This window comes from Corvus hawaiiensis, chromosome 5 (assembly GCF_020740725.1).
Source record: "Corvus hawaiiensis isolate bCorHaw1 chromosome 5, bCorHaw1.pri.cur, whole genome shotgun sequence".
Lineage (NCBI taxonomy): Eukaryota > Metazoa > Chordata > Aves > Passeriformes > Corvidae > Corvus > Corvus hawaiiensis.
The window spans coordinates 39,999,373-40,020,931 of record NC_063217.1 but is presented as its reverse complement, the minus strand read 5'-3'; the positions used below and the strand labels follow the sequence as shown (position 1 = coordinate 40,020,931).

At 34.5% G+C, this 21,559-nt stretch overlaps 1 protein-coding gene across 6 annotated transcripts in view; it reads right to left on the bottom strand.

The window, feature by feature from the left end:
* Nucleotides 1-21,559, bottom strand: part of SPOCK3 (SPARC (osteonectin), cwcv and kazal like domains proteoglycan 3) — a 188,418-nt gene that overhangs the window by 61,853 nt on the left and 105,006 nt on the right. For 5 of the 6 annotated variants that reach the window (XM_048304288.1, XM_048304285.1, XM_048304286.1 and 2 more), the window contains one exon: nucleotides 10,022-10,148. The exons of the other annotated variant lie outside the window; for it this stretch is intronic. In XM_048304288.1, the coding sequence (XP_048160245.1) occupies nucleotides 10,022-10,148 (127 nt within the window). The remainder of the gene's footprint in view (nucleotides 1-10,021; nucleotides 10,149-21,559) is intronic. 6 annotated transcript variants of the gene reach the window in all.

Here is a 21,559-nt window from a genome sequence, read left to right as displayed (position 1 = left end):
CCTCACCGTGTTATCCTATACATATTGCAAATAGACCAACTAATATTTTATACCATCAAATAAGAACACAAAGATCAATTAATGGTAAATCCCTACTTGAAATACACTATTTCCAGTAAATTAAGAATAATTCATAATAATGCTTTTCATATTTGTGTAAACAATATAATATATTTTTTCACATCCGAATTAATATTTCAATATTCCTTGAAGACAAAAAATTCTGGAAAAAGGTATTTCAAATACCAAAAAAATTTAAAATTATGGTGCTTTAAAAACTTATTCACAAAAGGGGTAAAAATATATAACCATGTTACTCATGCTCTTGACTTACTCCAAAAATATAAACATTGATGCAGTCTCAAAATGAACTAAAAGCTTCTTGTAAGCATGCTTAACACAAAAAAAAAAAAAAAAATCTCCTTCTGACATATACAAGCATATGCTTAATCCATAAATTCTGGCTCTTACTCAGAGCTCTTGCCTGTATAGTCCAAACCTCAGCACTTCATCAGGCTCCTTGTTTCAAACTTCTCCATCGTATTTATGACACCCAAGCTAGAGATGCACAGAATGTGACTCAACACTGTATGTATGTGAGATCCTTCATGTACCCCATTGCTGCCATTCAGTACTTTGCAATTCGGAGAAAACTTCTTGAGAGACAGAAAAGTAAATATTGCTCAGACAAAACTAACTTTACATTTTCAAGTAACCACTACAAATTTGAAAATTAACATTCAAAGAAAAATTTTAAAGGTGAACAAAAACATTTCATTCTCCTACACAACCATCTTAAATATAGCTGACTATATTGGTTCAAAAATCAGCTAATAAAGGTCTTCACTGATTTTCAGCTGGCATGCAAATTTCTGAGTAATGGCAACAGTAAAACAGAAGTAATGGCAAAGCTGTAAAACCTTATTATAAGACACAAATGGCTTCTAAAAGTGTGGAATTTTTCATTAAAACAATTTGCTTATTCCTTATTAGCATGCATTATCACTGTATTTTTAATGTGATATGACTTCCTAAGCCATGCTGGCTGATTGCACTGCTAATTAAACAAGTTCAATTTATCCAATTATATCAAAGTTGAAATATTTATAAAGTTGTATCTGAGCTAAAATAGCATCTAAAGGGCATGCTCATTAGTCTTCAATTACAGGAAGAATAATAAAAGTACTAAAAGCAACGTGCATAGACCTAGACAGTCCATACTGGGTTATCCCATCAAAGTTTCAAAGACATTTAAACTATTCTTTGTCAAATGTGGTGAAAAAGAAAAAAGAAAATTAAAAAGAAAAAAAAAAGGAAAAATAAATTCTGTATAGTTAGTTACATGTAGCGGAAACACCTAGGCACTCTCAGTTTTCTTCCAGCATATCACCTGTACAGCTCTCTGCTCTTCTGCCCACCTAAAAATGTATGCTAATATTTATTTGAACTCCAAGTATTAGACTGAATTTATTGAACAGTCCAAAATACAAGGGTCCATGTGCTATCAGTGACAAAAATATTTGTGCAATTCCACATTCATACTAGTTTTCACTCTGTCAGGAAAGAAACACGGTGTTGTACAAGTGGGAGTTAATATTCCAAAGCATGACTGTTTTTCGCTATATTACGCATCTCTTCCTGAGCTTAAAGAGATTATCTTGTGTAGAGGCACACAGAACTGTGCCTAAATCTTTCCCCTTTGTGCTGTTAGTACTTGATTTCTAAAACATGCAAAAATTTTCCTTGTTCTGTGACAAACACATATGGATTAAACCCAGGACAACACAAAGCCAAGTTTTCATATGTTATGTTTTGAATGAAGAGCCGGAGTGACAAATTTTGCTACATAAACACTGATTTTTCTCTTCCAGTATGTCCATGGTGCCCTAAGATGTTACCTATTTTTTTTGCTGTTGTTGTCACATTGCTATGACGTGGAGCACCTACCTCTGACACTTAGTCATATGCTTGAATTTGTTTTCAATGAAATATCTACACAGCAATTAGCTCACATTTATAATATTTCACTGTGAGCTTGCTGGAATAACAAATATTAAAAAAAAAAAAAAACAAAAAACCAGAATGTGAGACTTGGAAGATGATTCTTTAACGTTACAGACATTTTACCTCGCTGGAATCTGACAAATTACTAGCACTGAAGCTTCTCTTTTTCTCCAGGCCAGCACGACTAGTTTATAGCACTATAGCACTGCTGGTCTGAATTTCTGTTATGGTGTCTGAAACCTAAATTTCACAGTATTTCAGCTTCTTTCTAGGTGCAAATGTGACCTGCATGAACACTGTGTAAGAATATATTTTTAGAAGCTAAGCACTTTTTTCTATTTGATTACTAAATTTAATTATATGTTTTAAAAATTTTAATTAGAATAATTACTTTCTTTCTAGTAATTTTCACTTCATTTGCAGTTCTGTAACTAATTGCTACAGAATGCTTTCACTGGGCCAAGATCTGAGCCAGTTCTCATTTGCCATTTTCTTGTTTCCATCTCAGCTTCTTTAACCCCACTCTTATCATAGATTGTTACTATAAACTCTTAAAATCTGTCACCTAGGTTGACGTTATTTTGCTTCATGTCATCTTTAACCATTCTCTCTCCCTACTAAAAGCTGCTTTTCCATTATTTTAGAAATAAATGCCTAAACAGTAGCCTCCCAACATCATAAAAATCCTTTACTCCCACCTATCTCTAGAATTATTACCATCCTTATCTTCTACTCCACTGAAACCACATTCTCTAATGAGTTTCCACTTGGTAGATCTGAGGCAATTGTGTCTCTTGATCTCCTTCTTGCAACCGACACAACTCATCACTAACCTCTACACTATCTTCTCAAGTGCCCTAATGTTCAAACAACTACAAAACCTAAGAACATTATTAATTGTCTCAACACTCCAGACCCTTCTCTCTCTTGGTTTCTTTACAGAACTGGCTTCTGCTCCACAAGGCTAACTATGCCAGCTCCTGTGTGCAGCTCCTGTGCATTTCTGCCTGCATATAATGTGGATACATTTTTCTGGAAAAGAATTGCTATGTGCAAAATTATTTGGATTATTTTAGTTGTAATTCTAGTTACAACATTTTTAATACTATTTGCAGAAGATTAACTTCTAATGGTTAAACCTCTCAGAGAAAGACTTCACGTAAATATGTATGTCTCTAATGCAAACTAAAGTTTAAGAAACCTGAATTTTTAACTATAATCTCCGCTTCACTTTCAGAAGTGTGACTTTTCTAGTTTTCCTTGGCTGTCCTGTTTGATGGTTAACACACAAATTTATATTCGGAATTTTTTATCCATACACTGCTGCTGTGACATGAGAGTTCTTCAACAGACACTGACACTTCTTTCACTTACCTGTTTGTCCTATTCTTTTATTGATTTGTCCTTACAGTCTAGATGCTTTCTATTCTAGAAAAAACATAAAACCATTTAAAAAAAACACACATAGAATCACAGTATGAGTCTATGTTTGAGGGTTGGAAGGGACCTTAGAGATCATCTAGTTCAGACCGTCCTGCCATGGGAAAATAAATCTACTTTTCTCAAAGCCCTTTCCAAGCTGGCCTGAACACTCCAGGGATGGGGTATCCACAACATCTCTGAGCAACCTGTGCTAGCAAATCATCACCTATATAGTAAAGAATTTCTTCCTGATATATAACTACATCTATTCATGGTCTGTTTAAAACCATTCTCCTTTATCCTATCACCATATGCACCTGCAGAAAGGCTCTGTCCAGCTGTCTTGTGGGTCCCCTTTCTCCTCTATCACTTGGAAAATGAAGTTTTCCAGGAAAATGAACACATTCGAGGAACCCTCTGGAATGCTTACGCCCTGCTGTGTTGTCCCTCCAACAGGTACCAGGGGACAGCTGAAGTCCCCCATGACAACCAGGGCTTGTCAAAATGAGGCTGCTCCTATCTATCTCCAGAAGGCCTCATCCCCTTGTTTCTCCTGGGGGAGTGGCCTGCAGCAGACGCCACTTTAATGTCACCTGTCCCCGTCTCCCTTTAATCCTGACCTTTAAGCTCTTGGTCAGCATCTCATCCATTCTGAGGTGGACCTCCATTTTAAGGAATTACATAGATGAAACCTTTGGAAAATAATTTCCAGTCCATAAAGTTGCATTTTTTTGTTTGTATTGAAGTATTAAAGTTTATGTATCTTTCCATGCAAATTCAATACATAATTTTATATTAAATGGACACAGTGTTCTGGAAGTGAAAAATGGAATCAAATTCAATTCTTGCTAGTATAAACATATCATCTTAGTCTAAGAAACACTGAATTGCTCAGAATTTCAAAATATTAAAGTTTCTGTGAAGCATTTTGTTAGTTTAGCTATTGCCTTCTTTCTCTACAGCTTTAGTAGCTATTTATTTTGAATGCAGTAGATAAAGAGGAGATCAGTTATGTATAATTTGATATAATTTGGAATTTTCAGTACATCAGCCTATTTGAAAATCTGGATTAAATAAAGTTAGTCACCCTTATGATATTTCTCTGCCTCTTTTTTTTGAATACCACATCCTATCAATATAAAGGTTCCTGATAAAATTTCAGGCCTTACTGGCAAAACCCATCCATGTCTGATTTTCCAGCTTCTGCCAATCTCATTTCCTTCTTTTATTATTGTTTGCCTTTTAAGGCAAATTTAGGATTTAAACAATAAACAACAAGTTTCTACTATTTCTGTAAAGACCCAAAGTATACTCCAGGATCAATCAAGTAAGATAAATTTTATCTTTATCACTGTCTATTGGCCAGTTTCATTGAAAAAAAAATTTCATTACAGGGTTTTTGTTGTTTGTGGGGTTTTTTTAAAGGGGAGAGAATGGGGCAGAAGAAGGGCTGGCCACGGTTTGTAGGTCCCCTTTTTTTTTTTTTTCATTTACCAACAACTTTGTTTTATTTGCCAGTGCACCTCAGCCAGAAGTTCACTGTAACAGTACAACTCAGATTTGGTCTGTAGAAGGTTTTAAATTTTTCCACTTTGAACAGGGTGATTTTGGCTGGGTCTTGTTTGGGCAAGAGACACAAATCTTAATTTTGAGATGTCCCTTTTGACAAAATCTACTTGTATTAGAAAAACAAATCAGTTCTGGTGGAGCACCTAGAAGCAGCTCATTCTTCCAGCTGCAAAAGTAAAGACCTGCACACTGTAAAACAACTTATTTCAGAGAGATTACATTACTTTATTACTAAAGGTGGCAGGCAATGATTTAACCTTATTATTTTTGTCTACATTTCAACTGACAGTTAAGTCTTACAGCAGATTGCTTAGTAACAAGGCAGATAAAAAAGGAAGGGCATAGTGGATTAGCCCAATTTAAGAAGTAAGACTGACATACTTTGAATCAGGCTTGTGAACAATACTTTCATTTACTATTACAAAATAGATATTTTGTAATAGCAGTTCTGTTTCTAGCAGTATCTTCTGAAGTAGGAAAGAACATTCAACAGCTCAGGCATGTGAACTGAAAGCTGACAATACACTAATTAATAAATTTAAATCAATTTAGCTTATATAAAATCACAATCCTTAAAATAACAACAAAGATTAAAATAAAAATGCCAATACTTTTTTTTTTTGTTTCTTCCCAACAAGCCGTCTTACACCAAACACACTGCTAAGAGATACAGATTGTTAAGTTAAAGTTTTAAAAATACCTGAAACGAAAAAAGATAGCAATGATTTTTAAAAGAAAAATGTTGAATATGGGATGCCCAGAGAATAAAAATCTATTTCAGATTCATGCAAAAGGATAAACAAAACTTGAATAGAGTATTAAACTCACCCCTTCACACAGTGCAATTTTATCCCACAACTCTCTTTCAAGCCTCCTCACAGAAAGGAACTGTAATTTGGGAGACTGAAGAAAGTATTTGAATATTAAAGATCTAAGTCCACATACCTGTCTATCTGCATACCCTGTCAAGAACCTGTGTCCTCTTTTCTGTATACTTTTCTATACAGTTTGCATCTTAGTCTGAGAAGCTAGTTTCGACCCATTACTTTTGCAAAATGTAATTTCTATTGCTGTTTATACATACAGGGTTGTCATCAATAACATGAAGCTTTCATAGGTAGGAGAAAATAAATTTCATAAAAAATTCACTATCAATATGAAGCCATCTTGAGTAAATTGTTGCTAACAATAGAACTTTCAAAGTGATGCTGGAACAAAATCATGGAGCAATGGGCATAGTACAAAGATTAATTTTTTTCTGTGGTGCTTTTAAAATACTGTTCATGGATGTTATTGAAGGTTGCATTTTGTTTAAGTGGGACTAACTGTCTACCACATTCAACTTAAGAGAGAAAACTTCAGCCTATTACACTAAATACCAGAGCTGTAATAAAAATATGCAAAATCAACTAAAAAAAAAAAATTCACCTCCCTATGACCGTATTTTTTTTTTTTTTTTGCTCTTGGCCATTTTTCTGAAATTCCAGTTACAACATAGTGCAATACTGGAAAATTGTTCCAACAGAAGCATCCAAGCCTGAGTATCACCATCTCATCCCCAGTTACAGCAGCTTTACAGCATGTGCTGCACAGCAGTGAGTTGCTTCCCCAGGTGAAAGAATGGCAGCAGCTGGGTTGCTGGCCCAAAACACCCCATCTGAGCTGCACTTCATGTCCTTTTATTTCCCTATTAATCCCAGGAAAGATGAAGCTACAAACAGCCTGTGTTTTTCATGGAGAATGTCAAGTATATAGGGATACCAAAGCCTTATGCTACTCAAGCACTGCTGGAAAATTCCTAGTGCAAAAATAGATACTGCACTGTCAAGTGCCAAAGTTAAGAGAAATGCAGAAGGTAAAAACAGACCAACTGTACAACACATACAGTATTATTTAAAGGCTATTAAGTAAAAGTTGTACTACCACCCTGCCAAGGAAATGGCAGGATCTTTTTATACTGAGTATCTTCTCACACAGTGATTAATGTTCACTTTGATTACTCAATATTTCAGCATGTAATATTTTTGTTTAAACATTCTTGTAATGCTAGTAACAAATATCTTACACCTGCTACTGTTCTTTTACACTGACTTCATGAGATTAATTGTGAGCTGAGAAAATAGTAAACCTGACCTGGACCGCAAAAATGAGCGGAAAACAAAATATCCTTACCTGACTCTGGAAAAGCTCAATTTAGGGGATAACCTTTTTTTCTAGATAGTCCACCTACTACATAATCTTTTTTTGTTTGCTTGCTTTCCAAAGCAAAACACGTGTATGACATAGCTACAGTTACATAACTTAATACAAGCATTTCATAGGCTTGCCCTGAAGAGCAAGGATACACTCCCAATACAGCATCCATCTGACAAATGTCAACTGCCTGGCTGTGTTCTACAACACTACTGCTATTTAATGACTTATTTTCAGAAAACGTATTATACAATTTTCCAGAATCATTGATGAATGCTTTCTAAATAAAAGAAAATTGCTGTATAAACTCCTACTGGAGCTTGATGACAAAGGAAACAAACTTTTCCTGGAATACAGGAACACAAATATTTTTCTTTTGTCAATTTTTAAAAACACTGCTCTTGAAATAACCTGGCAAGGACCTCTGTTTTGATGCAACTGGTACCACAGAATATGAAATCCTCCAATCATTGAAAACAAAGAAAAATAAATATTTATAGGCTAATATAGATATTCTGTGGCAATAAATTTTTTTAGAATTTTTCTTCCGTAAGCTGAGATTTGAAATCTGCCATTACAAGGTAGTGGAAGACAAAAGTACAACCCTGCAAAATATGTCTGATGATGTGTTACTTCTGCACTGTTTGCATGCAAGGGGTAGTGAGGCTGGATAATGTATTGCCGCACTGACTGCAGCACTGACCATGCACTGGAATGGAAGCACAATGTGTCTATTTAATCCACTCATTTCTCATCGCTCCCTCTGAGAAGCACAGCTGCACCTTTAACACATGACACATTTAAAAATATCTGCATCTAATCAATATTTATAGACTTTTGTACACCTACTCCAGACCAGACCATGAGAGGCCAGAAAGGTCACCTCTACCTATAGAACTATTCAGATTACAGCCATCCTATATGGTAAAATAGGAAATAAGCAGTGAGGTTAAACTGAGGTGATTTTTGTATTACATTAGGAAGAACATAGGGAGAGATTGTAATGAATGAAATATACAGTATTTAAAAAATAAAAAGGATGCTCATCCAGTATTAACTATATTAACTTATCTACCCCATCTATTTAAATTGCAAAGTTGTAGAGACTACCATCTGTATTGCATCTATGTGCAGCCTGGACTTGAGACTTAAAGACTGCCTGAACCTTTGAATGGCAAGGCAAAGTAAATACTAAATGACAGTATCACCTAATGTCTCGTAAGATGTCAGCACACTTCTAGCTCAGAAAAAAACAAAGGCAGGAGATTACAGTTAATGAAAATATGAATACTTTTCAAATTCTTAAAGTCATAGTGTTAATGAAAAGAAGTATTTTTTAGCTACACCAAAGAGTCCAGAATTCATTTGTAGGGCCTCAGATGCTACACACACCTCGTATAAGCATTAGAAACTTTTTAATTACTTTCTTTAAAGGAAGACTAGGATTCTAGACCAAATCCCTATAACTAAATATTCAAGTTTGTAGGAAAAACATTTTCTAATGTAAGATTTAGGATAAACACCTAACAATTGTCAGGGTTTAGGAAGGGCTAGTTATATCTGTTGGTTTTATTTTCTCAAGAATTACATATCCTTGGAGAGGACACTTGGGTGTTCAATCCAACACAGTCCCTCCTGGAAACTAATTCTTTTTTATAAACTTCATATGTGACTACAGATGTGTAAACTTCAGATGTGATTAGTTTGTGATTACAGTAGAAAACAAACAAAAAATTCAACAAATGGAAACTCTAAAAATCTTTAGGTATTAGGAAATATCCTAAACGTATTTTGTTTAAAATATGATATGGTATTTTTTCTTCATAAGTAACAAACACAGAGCTTTTTCATCTCCATCAATTTAATCTATTATTATACTTCTCTTGAAGCACTGGATATTATCCACTAATGAAACAATTTGTTAGTGTAAGGACACAGTGTCAGTAAGACAGAATACAGCAGCTCCTTTCACACTACTGAATTGCATGTTGTTTCTGAGAAAAATGGGTTCATCAAGAGCCCACAATTTTTTCTATTAGAGAGGACTCAGTTGTTAATATTGGCTGAGCATTATTCTGCTGAAATTTTTAAGGAAGGATGCTAAACAAATTATTTTGTTTTCAGCATTATGAAGTCCCTCCATCTCACAATTTCACCTCTGCACTGTACTAATGAAGTCCCAGGATTTTTAGGCTTCAGCAGGAGCAGCACAAAACATTTCATCCAAACACTGACTGAACTGACAGTAGCATTTTAAAATTACTATTTTATCTCCAAATAAGTATGAAAGAAAAGACAGGAGGGTAAAGGGCTAGAGAAGGAAGATTTGATTATGATCTTAAAACTCATAATAAGCTGTTGCAAGGAAAGATATGCAGAATTACTTACACTATTACATTTTTTTTCTGGGTATGTTATGTGTATATCTAAGTGCCTGGAATTTGAAGCCCACCTTCAATGTTCAACTGGAAAATCTGACTTAATATGCCTATTCTACCCCCAGCTGGAGACACCCAACACTTTTTTGCTTCCTCAAAACCCTGCCATGGTGTCTGTCACATTGTGGAGCACTTAGTGTGTTCCATTACATTGTGGAGCACTCTTACACTCTGCTGCTCCAGGTATTACTGGTTTATGCTGCTTAGGATTTGCTACCATTTCACTTTTACATCATACAATATACTAGAATCGTTGTAGGTTGCATTCCGTAATACATTATTTTAGCCAAAACAAGTAAGTATTAGTTTGTGTTATAATACAGTATTTTATTTTCCAAAAGCTGGAATTGACTGGAACAATGAAAGATTAATTTAGTTCTTTATTCAATTCTTACCTGAGAAGAATATGTGTGACCATCTGATCCACAAACAGGATTGGTATAAACTACTGGACACTGCTTGCAGTTTGATGAAATGGGACCACCCCTCCACTGCTTATGGCCTAAACCAGCCTCTTTCATACTGTAAGTAAACAAAAAGTATGTAATTCTGATAAGCAGTAGTAAAAATAGAACATATTCAGGGTATTTTAATGAGCCTTTACAAACAGTAAGCCATACATAATTTGAACCATAAAGTTTTCTCCTACGTAAAGAACTGCCAATGTCTTTGGTATAAACTTCTTCACCTTTGTACTTTACTCACTGTAGTGATACTTGATGCCTGCATATTATTTCACTTTCTAAGACATATGAGTAGAAAGAGATAATTAAGATGATGCTTTGGTGACTGTTACACTTATCAGTGAAAGACGCTGGAATTATGTGGCAGTTACTCTTCTTTTTGTTATTAAACAGTATGAATAGAACTGTTGTATCAACACTGGTATCTAACGAGGCAACCTTTAAGTTTTAGAGAACTATATAATAAAGACTTCTCTAGAAACAGGTGTCCTTCAGAGTATTGTCTGCCCCACTTTGAACACTGCCTTTCACTGTTTACATTGCAAAATTCAGTCAACACTCAATATAAAGTTCAAAGCGAAAAAAAAGGTAATCCACTGGAGCACAGATTCAATCTACACAAGCATACATGTGTATCCTCATATAAACAGTTATATAGAGCTAGATGGATCATTTCAACTTAGGAGAAAGTTATGCTGGGTCAGACAAAAAGTCTAAAATAAGTTACTGATGCTTCTTCCCATTACTTTTGTAGCTTGTAGTTTGAGGCATATGGACATCTTCAGACAGACATGCTTTTTCTCTGTAGCTTTGAATTAATTTGTATTCATTCATTTTTCCTTTTTTTTCTTTTTTACTATGAAAGGATTTAGCAACCACTGTATCCTGAAACAGCTCCTTTATGACCTAAAAATATATGAAGAAGTAACTTCTTGCCTATAAATAAAAAAAAATAAACAATAATGCGTGATTTTTATACTGTGTTTTCTTCTTGGGATTTTAATGAGTAACCTAAAATTGATTACACTTAGAATACAGCAGTGACTTATGAGGACACATGCAAATGTTCAAACTTATAAAACCTCAAATCAAAGATTCTTTAATGGAGCAGAACTCTTTCATATTGGTTCACCTACAGATAATCAAGAACTATTTTGCTAGTAATGAATCACTGTTTGAGAAGAACTTGTCTGAAGTAATAAAAAGAAACAAGAAAATAAACTCCTCATCCTCTGGTTTTATAATGAGCGGAGTAAAAGGCTAAAAAGCACACACCTAACAGTAAAATGGTGATGACAAAAACGTCCAAGCTGGGAATGTTTATATGCTGTGAATAATTTTGGCTGTAAATGTGGTCTTTTAGAAGAAGAAAAAAAAAAAATCACAGGAATCATAGAAGTTTACATTCAGGTTATGCTGTGTGATGAAATTTTGAACTGCACGGATTTTTTTACAATGTAAACAGGAACCTGAGATGCTGTACACAGACACTGTCAGTTACTATTGAAAAAGCCAGAAATAGCTTCAGTTACATGTAGCATAATGAGTATTAGAATATCAATACAGGAAGTTTTTATGTCCACCAGGAAGTATTAAAAAGGAAACAATTCAAACATACCACCTTAATTAACAATAAATAACAATCCTTTTTGATGAGTTGCTTAACTTGAAGACTAAGTAGAAATCATCTCATTTCTATTATAGTAAAAAAACCCCCTGAACTGTATCTTTGCTCATGTACAATATATAGTAATAATCAGACTACTGCTGCTCCTTTCACTTGAGAGTTTTCCAATCATTCACATGAGTTCCAGCATCATTTGATTATATAGATGGATGCATCTTTCTCTAACTTCTTGTTACTTTTATAGCTCACAATTATCCCAAAGTGCCTCAGTAGCCTGAGGCTACTGACAGGACCAGCATCCCACGTACCAACATAATTCAATTTCTGTTTATCAGAGATACAGTAACTTTAAAATGCTGTACAGATCAATTGCAAAAGTTCCAGACATCAACAGAGAGAAGCTCACTGACATCAGCAAAAACCAGAAACTGGAAGCAGAATTTGTGAGACACACAGGGAGAGTTGGTGTAGATGCCTAAAATGTATCAAAGAAAGGACTAGTGGTGCTTAGTGTTTTAGTATATGTGCACCCTTGTGCATGCCCTTGATGAAGACAAGAGAAGAAAAAGAAAGGAAAAAAAAAAACATTTTAGATAAAAAGAAGTAAAATCACCTGAAGGAAAAGAAAATGAGGTGTCTCAGAAAGGATCGCAAGGACAGAAACTAGAACAAGCTCAGAACATAGAAATTGCAGTTCTGTGATAAGTAGAGAGGTATGAAGAAAACAGAAAATATTTGATGTAGTCGTATAAATTACCTTCCTCAACTAACCTCTGCTTTGTTAGGCTTTTAAATCCAAACTGTCCCAGGTTACTCATTTAAGGTGAACTGCGTCAAATTTCCTCTTTTACACACAACTCCTCTGAGGCCTTCAGCAGATCACTGTTACCGAAACTGGCTTCTACGTAACTAAAAATACTTTTGCAAAAAACAGATAGATTCGTATTTTTCCAAAATTGTAATGAAAGGTACAATGATAAAGAAATTATTAAAAAATGATACTTGGAAGGTATCAATCCAGAGTTACCTGGTCATGGATATGGTTTGTATGGATATCTATTCAGAAGCTTTAGCACAATGATGCTGAAAGTGGACTGTATTATCAAAGCTGCTGAACAGCTACTTTTGACTGTCAGTCACTGACAGGCAAATATGAACAGTCAATTAAAAATATTTTTAATCCTAGTTACGGTAGATACGTGCATTTCATTAAATACCTGAATAATGCATTTTACTTATATACTCAAGTATTTCCTTTCATCATTATTTAACTGCATCAGATTTGTTTTTGTTGACTATTTCTTTGCAACCAGGTGTGGGAGTTATGTTTTCTACAGCTAGGCAATGATCACATATGAAAACTATTGACATGGAAATAACTGAGAAACTACTGTGATGATAAAAATTATCTTGAGTTATGATCATTGATGTCTGCCAATAATATCCTGAAATATGCACAAAACTTAACGGTAACATGTTACAGTTATTTATATATATATATTACATATATATATAATATATAGTTATTACATAAGTTATTACTTATGTGAGCTGTGCAGATAAAACAACATATATTTACATTTTAAAATGTTTAAACAAGAAAAAACAGCAAACAAGGCAGTTATTTAGCTTTAATAAATCACTTATTTCTTCCTTGTATTTATTATAATCAATAATTCAATATGAAAGAAGAAAACCCAGACCACTGCAACTTGCAGCGAATAAAATTCTGCAATTCTACTGCAATCACTCTAAGTGTTCTTGTACTTGTTAATATGTTGTCACATTAAATATATGATGTCATGTGAAAGTCAACCTCTTCCACCAAAAATTTCCTGAAAAGGCTTTGGTACCTGTCTTGTAATAAAATAACTATTACTGAATGCAAGCTCCGCCTTATCTGACATCGTTGACACCTAAAAGGTAGAATTAAATATATGGCCTTAATTTACCAGCAATACTTCTGATTGCATTAATTTGCATACCCCAAACTGTGCATGCCTGCCTAGAAACATAATTAGCCAATCTGCCCAATTACTCTAGCCTATGTACCTGTTTGCATACATAAACTTACCTTCCTGTATACACGGTGATTGTGCCTGCAAATACTTTGAGAATACTTAATGTAACCCATTTAGAATTTAGCTTTGAGCAACTCTTTGGCAACATGACTTATTTAATGGTAGCTATAAAATGCATGAGTACCCAATTCAATTGAAAAATGGTATTTTATAGCTAGATTTGATAACCTTCAAACGCATTTTTTCAAATACAAACTGGTAGAAAAAAGTCTGAGTTACTAAAAAATAATCTTTGAAAGAACTCTTGTAAACTCTTCTCTGATAACTACATTAGCATCTTTAGGAGATTTTAGAGTTATTCCAATTTAGAGAGTCTGCCTGATATGTTTTGCCATGGCCTTTGGGGGACACAATCAGGCTGTGTCAGATTAACATAATCAGAAAAACCTCTTCTATCATAAAATCTAAATTTCTTTCATTAGAGTTGCCTGAATTTCCTTCAAAGCTGCCTTTCCATGTAGAAGCCTCTTGGAAGAAAACTATAGTTGTCAATACACTAATAAAATGTTTCTTTCAAATGTCAAAAACCTCCCAATTCATTTCTGCCAGTCTTTTTGAGTATGTCTATACTATTTTCACTTGTTTCATTACTTTCCACTATGCCTAACAAATGGAATAAAAATCCACGTGAAGAAACTAATAATAACAACTGAATAAAAATAAGATAAATAAAAAAAATTAGTAAAATTACTGTGGGAATAAAAATAAAATACATTTTAGCAACTTTAACATTGTTGGTAAGACATTTGTACTTATTGACAACCAATCTCAGTGTTTAGCAAGTGTGAGATTACACAAATTCAGCTATTTTTTTTCCAACAACATCTCTGCCTGAGACATTAGATTAGAAAATTATGTATGATCTACTGTTTTTGTAAGGATCACTAAGCATATACATACTCAGAATGACTTCAGAATTTAGAAGAATATTTATTTCTGAGCACGTTAAAAGAATGCTATTTACTTGTCTGCACCAGTGAACAGAAATAAGTAGACAGCATAGAGATATAAATTCTTGCTTACTCCTTCCACCTACCTGTATTATTAAATAGAAAAGTTTACACTTTAAGATAGTTTGTTTATTTATTCTGTATGTCTATATATTAAACTACAATCTTAACCTTATGAATGAAAAAAGTTTTAAGTAATGCTGTCAAAATTTCCTGGAATAGTATCTGGTTTATTTAGATTGAGTGAGTTAGCAAGTGTACCATTTTAATATGACAAAAAAACAAAGACTGCACCACAACACAGAAGTCATAGGATCATAGAACATTTTAGGTTTGAAGGAACCTTAAAGATCATTTCAATTCCATTACCCCTGCCATGGGCAGAGCCACCTTCCTCTAGACCAGGCCCTCCTCTGAATTCGCTCCATCCTGTCCACATCCTTATTATGTTGGAGGCCCCACAGCTGGATGCAGCACTCCATGTGGGATCTAAGGAGAATGGAGTGCAGGGGGAGAAACACCTCCCTTGGCTGCTGGCCACACGGCTTTGGATGCAGCCCAGGATACTTCTGAGGAAACTACTAAATTGTGAGGAAGAACTATCAGAAATTATGTAGTGTGAAGCCACGCAATGCAAGAAAGCTAAAACTGCAGACAGAACAAAGCTTGTTGAACAAGGTCAGTCAGAGCGGAGGGAAAACAAGCCACAAGTATGAAAAGTTATAAAATCATAGAACCAAAAACAGAGACAGAAGTTTAAACAACACTGAGGATCAGTCCGTTTCAACGAGCCATGGAAGTCAACACATGTTATACTTGGAACTGTCTGGCCAGCAAAGACCCACTGAGTACCTGGCAAGATGCAGATCAACTGCAAGGTGGAGAGCATTGTCAGTATAGTCTAACAGCAAATTAGTTCTAGCTAAATATTGTGTTCACTTAGCAATAAATATTTTTTACTTTTAGATAGCATGTATTCTGCTTACAGAGCCTTTATGCCCTGTAAAAACTGCTTGAATGAAGTGGTCCAGAGAGCAAAGATTACAATGATAGTTTCACAAGTTAACCATACACTGGAAGGAAACCTTGGATGAAGCAGGTGTTTACACATAGCAGAATGATCCACCTATTACATGATGTCTAACTTGGCTCTTCAGTATAGCTATTTTGGTCTCCAACATAGGAGTTGGAGAACAGTAAAGTTACAGAAAAAGGTCTTTCAATTACTTTGAAACTATATGAAAATGTATTGTAATTTAAATTATAAAGATGCTTCCCCTTTACTAAATATTGTTTTCACATATTAGAGATCATAAAAAAATTATCATTGAATCTGTAATTTTTAAGCTTATCAACTCCCCTACTGCTTTTCCTAATTCAAGTTGTTAGAGGACTTCTTCCACTTCATGTAAGAACTAACCTAAACATGACTTCTTTCCTTTCAGTGGATATATGCATTTTTACTCACTGACCAGACGGTAAGAAACGAAGAATCTCCTAACTTACAGTTACTTAAGTGTTACTAAAATTAGAAAAAAAAGGCTCTATTATTTTAATCTATAAAATCTTAAACATTCCACGAAATATCTCACTAATAATCAAGAGTTAAATTTTTCACAACAGAAACTAATAGTAATAAAGTTGTGAAGATTTGAATAGCTTCAGTGACTACATGGGATGCTCAAAATTTTAAGTCATTCCAGGACTGAAGCCTCAAAGAATTTAGTACACATTTTACTTGATATAGCATATATGCAGTATTACAAAAGAAACTGAGATTCATACACAAACATACCACACTTTGGTAAAGCAATTATGTATTTTAGGAAGATTTTTAAGAGTGCATATTAACTTATGAACTTAGACTTTACCTTTTGATCACTTGCCAAGATACGCAAATGTCTTTCGTGTTTTTTATGCTAATCTAAGTGCTTGACCCTGTCATAATGCAATGTTTTAATAATTTCTTGGGGATATTACCTTTTCTCAGAACTGTTTTCATTTTATAATGCCGAAAGAATTACTAAACACTTGACAAACCTATCACTTTCTACTTTGCAAAGATAGAACATTATATAGATTTTGTGTGTGTACTCAGCCTTGAAGAGTTTACCTCTTTGAATATAAATATATTCACTATGTATTAGTTCTGTTGGAAAAAGACATCAATTTGTGTTCCAAAGAAAAGCAGAGATTTTTCAATGTTTTCCAAAACAGATAACATAGAAGCAAAAGTAACCTCTTTTTTCTTTAACGCATTATTTAATAAAGCAGAAACCCTTTTTTTTGAGACAGAAAATAGTTCTCTTCAGTCAATAGAGATAATTTTAAAAACTACAGCTAATAACCACAGCATTGTGTCACATCTTAAATTCTTAGTAGTCTGCTGAACAGGAATCCAAAATTCCCTAATAGTGAGCAGAGTGCAATAATTTCATTTGTTAGCATCAGCATGTTGCGAAACTGCAAGTGAGGGTATTGGTTTAATTTTTCAATGGTGATATGTCTATTATTCATAGAGAATTCAAAGTTATTAATTCAGAATCTGTTTTGCATAATATGATGCCTTTTGTTACCTGCATTTGATAATCCAATTAAGACACAGTTCTCATTAGAGAGCATCTTAATGCTTCTGATTCATAAAAAATGAGCGAATAAAAATAACTTAAACATAAAAAAAATTAAAATAAATGAAACAATCAAATAACTAATAATCACCTCTACAACCCAAAGCAGACAAATAGTAACAATAGTTTGACTAATATTACTATGAGGATGTTTACTCTTCCAACACTCACTACTTTATGTTGAACATAATTACAGAATAATTTTCACTAGAAAATTGCTACTTTTTCTAAAGGGTCAAAACACTGGGTGCCACAAAAACGTTCTTTCACCATTATAAGAATAGATTGATATTCCACTCATCAGATTCAGAACTCTGCAGAGTGATTCTCATGCAATCTATCTTTCTCATTGCCTGGCAAGTACAAGTTGCACCCCTGCTGCCCATGCTCCCACCTCCTTCTTCCCTCATGCAGGATCAGTCACAGTGTCTGCTTAAAAATACAGACAGAAAAGAAGGCAGAAAAACCCATTTACAAGCATCACAGTAATCAATATCGGAAAGAAGGATTTCCATTTACTTCCTTTAATATTATCAACATATGTGTGCTGTGTTAATGACTTAAATTTATGTTTTCTATACTCAATTCTTTAGGTAGGCTTACAGGTAGAAAATATCTGTCAAATATCTATCTATCTTTCAAAAGAACATGTTTGGGTTTTTTTCTTTCTGAATAGTAAGTACAGAAGGTAACTAAAGAAATATACTTTGAGTCAAAATTGAAAAACTTAAGGAGAGACATAAGGAATCTGTCTCTCCAGATTGTGTTTAACTATTCTGAGTTCCTCGTTACACCTGTGAGGAATAATAAGCCACTTTTACAAAGAAAACATTCAAAGCATTCATGTTCAGGGATCTGAGTATCCCTTAATTGCACAAGTTACCCAGGGTTGCTTCAGAGTCCCTTTATGGCACAAAACCTTGTAGCCACCCATTTTAACAAATGTTCTTTGCTCTTTAGCATAGCTGTGGAGGGAGTGATACTTCCCTCCTCCACAACCCCTGCTTTAGCTTTTATTGTATAGTACTTAACTCCATTCATCAGCGTGTCCATCTGGGTGGTTGATGCTGCACCCACCACCTACACCCATTTACATTAAACAACTCTGAACTGTACTCATCTAAATCAATAATTCTGCTAAACAAGAAAACCACATAATAGACATAATAGACCTCTTTATGTATCATCTACTGCCTGGTGCTGAGGAGCAATACAGGGGCACATAGGACAAGGGGTGATGTCTTTACACTGAAAGAAGGTAGGTTTAGATCAGATATAGAAAGAAATTCCTCACTATGAGGGTGGTGAGGCACTGGAACAGGTTGCCCAGAGAAGTTGTGGACACCCCATCCCTGGAAGTTTTCAGGCCTGGGCTGGATGGGGCTTTGAGCAATCTGGTCTAGTGAAAGGTGTTCCTGACCATTACAGGGGTGTTGTATTAGATGACTTTAACGTTCCTTCCAACCCAAACCATATTATGAATAAGGCTTGAAATAGGCCAGCTGTCTTGATAATTTTAGAGCTAGAATTACTTGCCCTTAATTCTACAGCCAAAACAATTTCAAAAGCATAGAGACAACAACATGTCTGCAGTTAAAGATTCTAAGGCATAGCACACACATGGACAGAAAATTGTGTTATGCATTGGTGCTCAGGATTACAAATAAAATCTCTATAGTATTTAAATTAAAACTAAAGAAGTATTATCTCAAACTAGTTTTGCTATTGTGGTTACTCTAGGTCACCTTTGACAAACGCTGTGATGTTTTTAGATGATGTTGTTAATCAGGTGTTAAAAGAGCACTTGCAAGCTACAAACAACACTGCTTTACAGTTCATGCGTTTTTAAGAGAATTATCTATATCCGTGAATCAGTACCTCAGGAAACTCCTGTATTCTGGCACTGGTTCATAGCTATGGCATGTCTGTGAAAGAGAGAATTCCTTTAGATCATGTAGACAACTGTCAGCTTACTGTACTGTAATCTTTCAAGTGCTCTTTAGACAGACGGAAGAGCACCTATCAGCACCAATTTTCTCACTCCTGAAGAGGGAGAGCAAGAGGAGAAAAAAAACAAACAAACAAGAGACAGAAAGGCTTTTCAGCTTGGTATTATCTTTTCTGCCAGTATCATATCTTCTGAGTTTATGAATGATGCCTGATAACATCAGAAAGTGGGAAAATAGAGCTGACAAGCTTTTATCATGTAGAGGTCTGCTCAGACAAAACATAGAGCAGCAAGTATATGGTAAGACAATAAATGAGAGAAAACAGGTTCTCAAACTATAAACCATAGAGGATCATCTGCTGGAATATACTAACTTATTCTATTGATATTCTTTTATATTAAAAGAACATAAATATTAATTATTAATATATTAAATATATTATTAAAGCCACACAGATAGACACAGTTATTGCTGTATTGGAAATAAACTGAACAGTTTAAAACAAAACCCTGCTACTTTCATTGGCATCTATAAATGAAGGTATTTTTAAAACATAAAAGATTATTTGTGCTATTGCTTGAGGCAAGAAAATCAAAGAGATTTAAAGCGTGAGGTTTTCTAGTCTGACAATTCACACATATAAATAGATCATGTTACAAATGAAAATTTAATACAAACCAGACATATCCATGATGAAGTATGTGTGCCAGAATATCAATGAAAAACAAATTGTCAATAATACTGCCAAAAGTAGTTTTACTAACTATTGTAATGCTATTTCAAATTATTTAGCCTAGCATGACAGAAGTTCTCTTTTATTATTTATGTTGGCATTATATTTCCCTTTATGTCTGCAAGAAAAAACAAACTCAACTTGATTCCATAAAATAATCCGATAGGCAAAAAAACTGGAAATAACTTCTTCTGCCACTAAAAAGTCGGCAATGTTCCAATTTTAATTCCTTTCCCTTTTATTTTAATGTTCATCAAAATCAACAGTATAGGGTCTTCCTTACTTTTTCTTTCTTCCTTCCTCAGTTACTCTGATGTGGGTCTCATAAAATGGTACCTACAGGATAATACATGATCTATTCTTTTTCCATTCAAGCCGCCATAAAGCATATCTTACTGGACATGACTGCATAAACATTAAGCCATGCTTAGTGAAAACACGAAGTACTGTGATGAAGAAAAGTAATAGAGAAAAAGTGAGAAGAATTATTTGAAGAGACAGAAAAAGAGTAAACAAAACCACAACAAAAACGCTAAGAGAGCAAATCTTAGATAAACAAAAACACATTATAAAAGCTAAAACACCAATAATCAATATTTCTGGGATGGTAACACAAAGGGAATTGCAGTTCAGCTTTCAAGGCTCTGTTTGTGCTTTGACGTCTTCATTCTGCAGCACACAAAATTTGGAAAATTCTCTGAGTATTTCAAAAATTATTTCCAACTGCTCAGAAAAAGCTGAAAAATCAGACACCTAAGGTTTCACCTTTTCCTCAGTTTAATTACTCCTAGAGGGTCTACATTTTCATATAACTGGGGTCCTTGCTGGTGCCTCAGCTGGCACTGAGTACTGACACTCCTGTACTCTGCATACCATAACACAGTATTGTTCCAGGTTTAGCTGCCTTATTTCATCTTCAAAGTCATGACTGCAAACCAAAAAATTCACCACTCAGCCTCATGGCTGAACACGTTTCCAAGTATTTTGCTTTAGAAGACCAACCACAAATTCAGCTTTGAAGTCCCAAAATCGCAATGCAGTAAGAGTGATAAAAATGCTGTGGTTACATGGAAGAAGGAAAAAATAATATATTGAGAAATGACAAGTGGAAATAGGTATTGTCTGTCCCCACTGAGGGGCACAAAAAAGCATTTCATAATTTGCTTTGGAAAGCATCTGTTTGCACAAAAGAAGGATTGTTTTAAAAATCTTGAGAGGGGACAGTGCTGTTTTTTCCAGTGGCATTTTAACTCTCTACTTCATAATTTTGCTCAACCTTTATTTTTACAGCAGTCTTTATAGGTTCAGGCATATCTAAATAACTGTTATCTTTTGGTGTCTGAATTACTTTGTCAAGACAGTAAACTGTGGTATCTAACTGGACTAGTGTCCAGTCTGCTGATCAAGTATAGAATCTCCTTTTAAGACAGCAGCTGGAAAGCTGGAAAGGAACAGCTGAAAACAACAGCTAGAAGGAACTTAAGAGTAAGGTGACCAGAGGC